Consider the following 7,857-nt stretch of genomic DNA (forward strand, 5'->3'; position numbering starts at 1 on the left):
CTGTAGATTGAGGTTCGCTTTTAGCAGCACAGTATGATCGTTGCTTACTTCATAATGTAGATATTAACGACCTGTTTTAGCCTGATGCTGCGAGTTCGCTGTGGTAATAGCGAATTGCGCTAGCTTTCGGAACACAGTTTCCTAGTCATGTGTTATGACGAATGCACATGACTAGGGCACAGTGTTCCGAAAGCTAGTGCAATTCGCTATTACCACAGCGAACTCGCAGCATCAGGCTAAAACAGGTCGTTAATATCTGCATTGTGAAGTAAGCAGAAAATGGCAGCACACTTATTAATCTAACTGCGTATGACAAAAGAACAGTAATAAAAACCCAAATAAAAGCACTTAAAATCAATAAAACAAACATGGCAACTCGATTTCCAAATTTACTGCTGAAAAAAAAGACTGCTGAAAAAGACTGAAAAAGACTGCTGAAAAAAAGAAAAAAGACTACTTATGACTGACGTGTTTATATCAGCTTCCCTTCTCTTCTGTCCAAGTTCTTGCAAGTAAAGCTTGTACTTGTCTTTGTGTGCTTTGATAGCTTCTTCTTCTTCCGGAGTGTAGGTGTAATCGGGGTCGATGTACGTATGTCTGTGGATGCCGGTATAAGGAGTCTGATGGGCCTCGCCCCTCTTTGATGGACGAATACTTTGAGACCTGAGGCCCAAAACATGAGACATGAAAGCAGAGTCACACATAATCTTTCAAGACGAAGTACCAAAGGGAATGTATGCTATAATAGCACCCGACGAAGCTACGCTAGCATGGCTTCCCCTTAAAAAAGGTGGTCCTATACTTGATTCAAGCGTCGGGCATAAGAAGATAAGGCTCTCGTTTACTAAGCCATCGGCAACTAAAAAGAGTAGGGTGGCCAGTTCGTTTTTTTCATCAGCTTTTCCTTCAGCAATTATGCCCATCCAATTTAAACCCTAGGTAGCGGTGAGTCGAAGAGGGAGCTAGGAGTTGCGCCATCCCACCGCTTCACCATTACCTGCCATGAAATCTAAGCAATCATGTCTCATACGAAAGAAAAAGAGAAGAAATTATAGCCTAACTAACGTCATCTCAGCTTGAAGAGAAGTGAATTTTGTATTACATCAACAAAAAGCACACGATCAGTCGACTGATTCATATCTCAACGTTTGTCTCACGGCATACCTGTCATTGGGAAAAGCTACCAACGCTTTGTCTTGGATTTTGTCGGACTGGTGCAGTTTGGTTTTTGCAGAGTTTATGGTGGAAGGTCGGACTTGGCGCACCACTTGGTTGATCTCATCGAATTGGACATCACCACATGGTCCGATCTCGTTGTTCAGCAACGGTGTAATGCCAGGGTTCAATCTGCAATTTTTTCACAATTTAAAATCTTTACATTTAGGTGTAAAGCAAAGCATACAGACAGCATAAAACCAAGAATATTCGTCTTAAAACTGCGATAACAACATCATTTTTGTTAGATGAGATATTTTGAAATCGTGATCTTGAAAAAAACAAGGCTACTAACTTCAAGACACGAGACTTTGTCAAAGCAACCGACACGCCATTCAACTGGATTGGAACAGTCTGGAAGGATTTGCTGTAAAGTTTTGTGACATCTTCATCAGAATCGCTAACTCCACACACTTTTCCGATCAAGTCCAGAACTTGAAGGAGTCGGAAAGTCCCAGCTTGATTCGGTTGAAACGATATCAAAAGATCCTGGAGGAATTTAGAGAGCAGTTTCGTCAATTTAACGTCTACACACGTTGCGTCAACCAAAGTGTAAAGATAGATATTATACATAACGATTTTCATTCAAATCTACAGTTAAGTGATGGTGAACTACAACCACTTTGTCTGCCATCTCACCGCTCCATAGTACATCAATATAAAATAGAAAGACAAATTTCTGCATGTCAATTTTCATAAAAACTATATTGGAGCATAACTGCATTTACAAACTGAAGTGAAAGCGGAAAGGTATATAGAAAAATAAATAAAAAAACAAATCATCAATTGTCTTTTCTGATTGAAAAGTTCGTCTCTACTCACTTGACTTCTTCCTGCACCTATCTTCGCATTTTTGGGGACAACATTGAAATGGGCCACTTTTCTGCAGTGGATATTAATTGGAAGCAATGAAGATTCATTGGAGAGTGTACACAAAGTGCTGGAATGATCTCCACACATCACCTAATCAAATATAAACAGTTAAAACCCATATTTAAGGAAGTCGTAACCAACATCAATACTGTGTGGAAGTCGGCCATTTTTTCCCAAACAATAATGAAATTTGTTAAAAAAAAAACTAATTTGAAGGTTTAGTGTATATATAACAGGAAATATACCTATGTTTCCCTTGTATCACTGCAACCATTATTCCAAATAATACCATTTCAAAATCAAATATGGCATAAATGAAGACTTATACATAATCGAGTCCGTAGGCTAGTCCTACAGTCTATATGACAATTTGACAAAGCAACTTACTTCCCCAAAATCGAAAGTGTTGCTCGGTTGAATGTTGATTAGCACAGGAATAGCTGTTGCAGTCACAGCCACTTCAATCCTCTTATTTGCTTTAAAAAGAAACATTTACGATCAAATTTTGTTAATATCAGAGTAAAAAAAAATTACCCGTGCTGCGATGTCACATTTGTTTTACAGGCTGTCATTTTGCAAAGACATCTACTTTCTTGAAATCATTTATTTAGTTTAGGAGAATCCGAACAGGAGTCGGCCGCTTCCGTTCTAACATGCACAATTGCACAAGTAGGTTTGGCTCGCTCATCGGCCTGCTAGTGCGGCGCGAAAGAACTGCTGACCATGTCATTCTTGAATGTCCCATTTACAAGGCGCCAAATGGAATGTGTGGCATAACAGAACTGACGAAGCTACACTCACCTGGCTTTCCACCATCTGCCCTGAAATCTGAACAATCCTATCTCACACGAAAGAAAAAAAATATTTATTCAGAATCAACTCTATGACAGCAGCTTCTTCAGCTAACAAATTGAAGGTAAATTATTTTATAGAGATTTAGAATGACACGAGATAGCAAGATATCAAGAGAAACAAAACAAAACATTACGTACGTTTGACGGCATCTGACATGAAACTGTCATTGCTTCCAACCATTTCAAAAGTCATGAATAACGCGAAGTCCTGGCGAGGTGGCGGTTTCTCTGATGCCTCCCAGCCGATGTTGCAACTATTGAAGCGAGGACTGAACCTAAGAGAACAAACAACAAAATATTTTCACACATTCTTCTCCGTTTAAACTTTTTCGTTTTGCTCTGTGGTAGTGACCAATTCTTTTACCGTTCCCTAGCGAAACGTGGGCTCGGACTACAATAAGAAACAACCAAAGAGCAGCTGAATCTAAGTCTCCTTATCCACATTATGACATTTGAACAAATTGACTAAAAATAACAAACAAAAGTATGTCATGAAACTATATCAACGCACAACGCTAAGGTCAAATCTAGTCAATTTATTGGTTTCAACCATACGGTTCAGTTTGTCTATCTCTGAGCATCACATCAACGCTTCCATACCTTATACGGTTCAAGCAAATTGAGTAAACAAAAAACACATGAAATACAACTAAAAGAACACACGATTAAGAAAATTAACCCGGTCACGTTGGAGAGGAGAGTCATAAAATGTTTAGTTATATCTACATTGGAAAGACATATTGCAATAGTGCGATCTACGTTGTAGAAGCTAAGACAATTTGATAGGCTACGTATACAACACTTGCAAGCATACTTGACAGCTCGTAAACATTATTTAATAGCCTATTTAATTCAAAGTAATTATTACATGTAGTGATTGTGTACGTTAGATTACCGAAAAGTGATTGGAATTTTCTGATAAGGTCCAATTTGTCCTTGGTTGGGAAAGGTTGATACAAGGGAAGTCAATACGTCATATGCACGTCCTCTGATGCGTTCTACTGGTGAGGTAGCCAGCATGGCAGCAGTTGACTTTGTCAGATCCGTTCCCTAAAAATATCAATTGCTTGACTGACTGACAAGAAAAGGCGAACATCCACTAAAAGAAGTATTGAAAACCCCGTAAGGAACTTACTGCTTCTTCACCATCAGCACCTTCTTCGAGTATTGAAACCCACTTGACGGGTTCTGGGCCGCTGTTGAAAAGAAAACCTTCCTCAATACGATCAGTGCCATAAAAAGCTGGACCAAAAGCGACACAAGAAAGTGGACTTTCTTGGTCACTTGCCAAAAATTGAAGGCATTGGTCAACAATGCATCCTTTAATTTCCAGTTTGGTATCTTTCATGCCTTCCAACTTTACTCTGTAAACATGAAAATAAATTCTTTTGTCAAATTTTTGCATCATACCGCGGCTTAAGGTAACTTTTTCATTTAGTTTATTTTTATCGAAGACACTAAATAAAACGAAAGGACAAAGTGCATTGAAAGTTGAAACACTCAAAATTACAAATTTTCCAGACAAGAAATTGTCTGTATCACTAGGCTACTATTCGGGAAAAAACATATATATACACAGTTTAATAATACTTTTTTGTTCTTTTTGTTTTTTGTTTTATTATCTTTATCCTGCATTGCGGGAAAGCGGACTTGAGCGCTATGCATCGGTGTACGCTTTCCGACGTACACCTGACCCACGCTGCAGCCGACTGCAAGGTCTGTTTCCGGTTGTCTACTCTACTTATGACTTAAATTTGGTACTACCCATTACTCGAAATCGATCACTGGGTAGAGGCGATTATCGTAAAGTTTCTTGCCCAGAGAAACAACAGCAAGTGCGGGTGGCTGGAGTCGAACATGCAGGCTCTCGACTGCGAGCCCAACGCGCTAACCACTCGGCCACTGCTGCCTACAGTAGGCTACTACATTAGGCTATACGAAATAGAAGAGCAATGAAAAAATTTTTACGTTGCAGTTTCGTTAATAGTTCCAGGTTTATCCGTCACTAAATCCACTTTTATTAGTTGAATTGTTTTTGGATGCACTTCTCCAGATGTTGGAAAAATCACTATCGGTTCCTTCCCGTCGTAAGTAATGTTGAATGTTCCGGTGACGGAACCGTGATTGATAAGAGCTACCTCTTGGCTGATGACTCGGCTATGCGCCACGACCATCCCAAAATCTACTGGCCCTTCGATGTCCAGTAACGGGGTTGGGGTGTATCTAAATGAATACAGTAAAACTGCCAACGTTTTTGGACAATGAATAAAATGTTAATATGCATACCGTGTAGTTAACCTTAGAAATATTTACATCATTTTCACAATAATTAACGTAATTTCAAAAACTTGTTCAAGGATACTAGAACAGTACAACATTCATTCTCTTTGAACAATGAACAGTAGTTTACAAGAGCTGGTAGCTACAACTGAGGAATAATTACATCTTTTTTCAGAAACATAATCACTCAAACTTAGCGCAGTTGCAAGCTACTGTAGCATATACGGTACCACAGTCCACAAGCATAATTGTATTGCGGTGTGTGTAAAACTTTTTGATCTCGACGCTTTTTAGTAATTTTATCTTCCTCATAACTCAGCATTGTGACATGTTTACTTTTTGGTTCCAATAGCACTCAGAGATGTTTCGTAGTCTACAAAAGAACGTTACACGCAGATGCACCGCTAAGTGAGCAAAAATAAGGATTGAAAGACACAGTGAGTAAACCAGACATAATATTAAATATGAACTTTATTATATCAAATGCTTCGCCTAGTCAGTGCATAGCCTAATGCTTGTGATGCAAATGCATTTTAATATTTGCTGAATTAAAAATGCGTTGGTGCCATTTTGTGCTCAAGATTAAATAAGTAAACTTGTAATGAAAAAACATACAGGCAGCTGAAAAAACTGTAGGCTGTTGAAATCTATACTAATTTTCGTATAAAGCATGCATACAACATCCTTTTGTAGAGCATACGGGTTCAACATATTAATGTACATAGAAAAAATAGAGTTTATTTCAAAACTCACGCATATAAAGGTATTTCAATGACATCATCATCAACAGAGAGAATGATTCGATCTCTTGCATCCTCAGCAGCATCTCCCTCATACTCAATTGTTGCAATGACGTCCAGTCCGGGAGCAACAGGTTTTTCAGGGTTCTTCACAGACAGTTTAAACTTCTAAAGAAAACATTTTTTGTCAGGAATGATATGTGAGTGGTGAGCAATAAGTATATACTTTGATTTTTTGTGATAACCGTACCGTACACTATTTTTGAAATTATGGATGTGTAATAATGAAGTCGCTAAAATTGCATTTCACTTTTCCACTTAAGAATTAATCTTACAGAAAACTGCAAGACACAAACAACTTCACGTAATAAGCAAAATTTTAGTTTTAAATTCTTTGAAATGTGCGAAATGTGGGTTACTTGAATAAAACAAATTCAGAGCATTGTAAGCATTTGTAAAATGGACATAGAACACATTAGCGATATCTGTACCTAGAATTAGTACGGTACCTAAGTCTCTAATAGTGCCGTTTTCTTCTAGTGTAGATAGTTTTCCAGTGCATTTAAAGTTCATTGGGCAATTGCATAGAGTGATATGAATTTATTTTATTCAGATGTGTACTTTTCAAATGTTTAATGTTTCCATATGTACTTTACATAATCAGCTCTGCAAGTTTTTTGCATGCAAAGAATCATATTTTCCATATATACAATCCACATCAACAAATTGCAAAAAATAAACAAAAGTACCGTAGTTCGTAATATAGAATTTACTTACCCTTGAACCTGGCGCATGGAATCGAATTTTCTTGCTAAACTTGCTTACATTTTGAACACTAAGTGTTGTTGAATATGCTTGATTGGCAGCAATGTCAACAAATTCAACTATTGGTGGTATGATTCTAATACCAGCCACATCCCCATCCATTGCGATGAAACCACTAGGACAATATTAATCTATTTTGATACCATCTACAGTTTTCTTTGTTTATACCTACCTAAAATTCTGAAGTAATGCAAACTAAATTATATAAAATTAAGTACGGTAACTATAGAAAACTTAATGAAATGAGATAAAAATGTGTTGTTATTTTGTTCTAGCCTTTTATCTTCTTTTGTCAGGTAATGCTTTCCATAATATCATGTATAAGCTTTTATGTTTATTAAACTTTAACTTCAAAGTTGTACGCAATAGGTTGTTTAATTGATGTAAAAATTTAAGCCTATACCGGCGTAGGCGTATTTATAATCTGCAAGTTGCTGCAGCAACCACGTGATATTGTGAGCACTCTTCTTGAAACTTTCTGATAAGAAGTAAATTAAACAAACAATTTGGCGTCTACAGAGTAATGAGATGGTTTTGTCAACACCATTTGGGAGTTAATCATTTTGATGATGTGAGTTTGATTCTCACTGCTGCCATTATTTTTTTTTTCGGAGCTGGTATACAAGTCCCCCCCTCCCCCCCCTTGGTAAACTCATGACAAAGAGGAATTGACCAAAACATGTGGATTAAAGTGTGTGAACAGTAAAGCAAAGGTAAAGTAGTTTCACCCTATATGTTTGGTCGAGTCCTGTCTTTGTCATGAGTTACCAAGGGGGGAGGGGGGCTTGTGTACCAGCTCCTTTTTTTCTTGTTTAATTACCAAACAAACTTCAAAGCAAGAATCAATTCTCTGTCTGAGTACTAGAAGTGTCACAAGGACTGCAATCAGCTGGTTCATAGGAAAAATTGTTGTATCTTTACAGTGTCTATGATAAAACACTCCATCTGCTGCGACAACCTACAAGCTACACAAATGCACACATACCGTACCGTACATTACATACCATAACAGAAATTTCAATGTCAAACTTTGCAAAAAAGTAGTTTTCTAGGATACGGTACCCAATGTG

General features: G+C 37.6%; 1 protein-coding gene across 2 annotated transcripts in view; it reads right to left on the minus strand.

Annotated features, from left to right (window-relative positions):
* LOC145779320 (cilia- and flagella-associated protein 47-like) overlaps window positions 1-6,889 on the minus strand; it is a 34,605-nt gene extending 27,716 nt beyond the window's left edge. For both annotated transcript variants that reach the window (XM_082590878.1, XM_082590877.1), the window contains exons 1-11: window positions 6,740-6,889; window positions 5,976-6,130; window positions 4,911-5,165; window positions 4,078-4,306; window positions 3,838-3,992; window positions 3,081-3,217; window positions 2,476-2,564; window positions 2,038-2,178; window positions 1,511-1,704; window positions 1,165-1,347; window positions 469-663 (exon numbers count right to left, since the gene is read on the minus strand). In XM_082590878.1, the coding sequence (XP_082447004.1) occupies window positions 469-663; window positions 1,165-1,347; window positions 1,511-1,704; window positions 2,038-2,178; window positions 2,476-2,564; window positions 3,081-3,217; window positions 3,838-3,992; window positions 4,078-4,306; window positions 4,911-5,165; window positions 5,976-6,130; window positions 6,740-6,889 (1,883 nt within the window). The remainder of the gene's footprint in view (window positions 1-468; window positions 664-1,164; window positions 1,348-1,510; window positions 1,705-2,037; window positions 2,179-2,475; window positions 2,565-3,080; window positions 3,218-3,837; window positions 3,993-4,077; window positions 4,307-4,910; window positions 5,166-5,975; window positions 6,131-6,739) is intronic.
* Between the last annotated feature and the right edge of the window lie 968 nt (window positions 6,890-7,857).

The sequence above is a fragment of the Aplidium turbinatum genome, chromosome 11 (assembly GCF_918807975.1).
Source record: "Aplidium turbinatum chromosome 11, kaAplTurb1.1, whole genome shotgun sequence".
Lineage (NCBI taxonomy): Eukaryota > Metazoa > Chordata > Ascidiacea > Aplousobranchia > Polyclinidae > Aplidium > Aplidium turbinatum.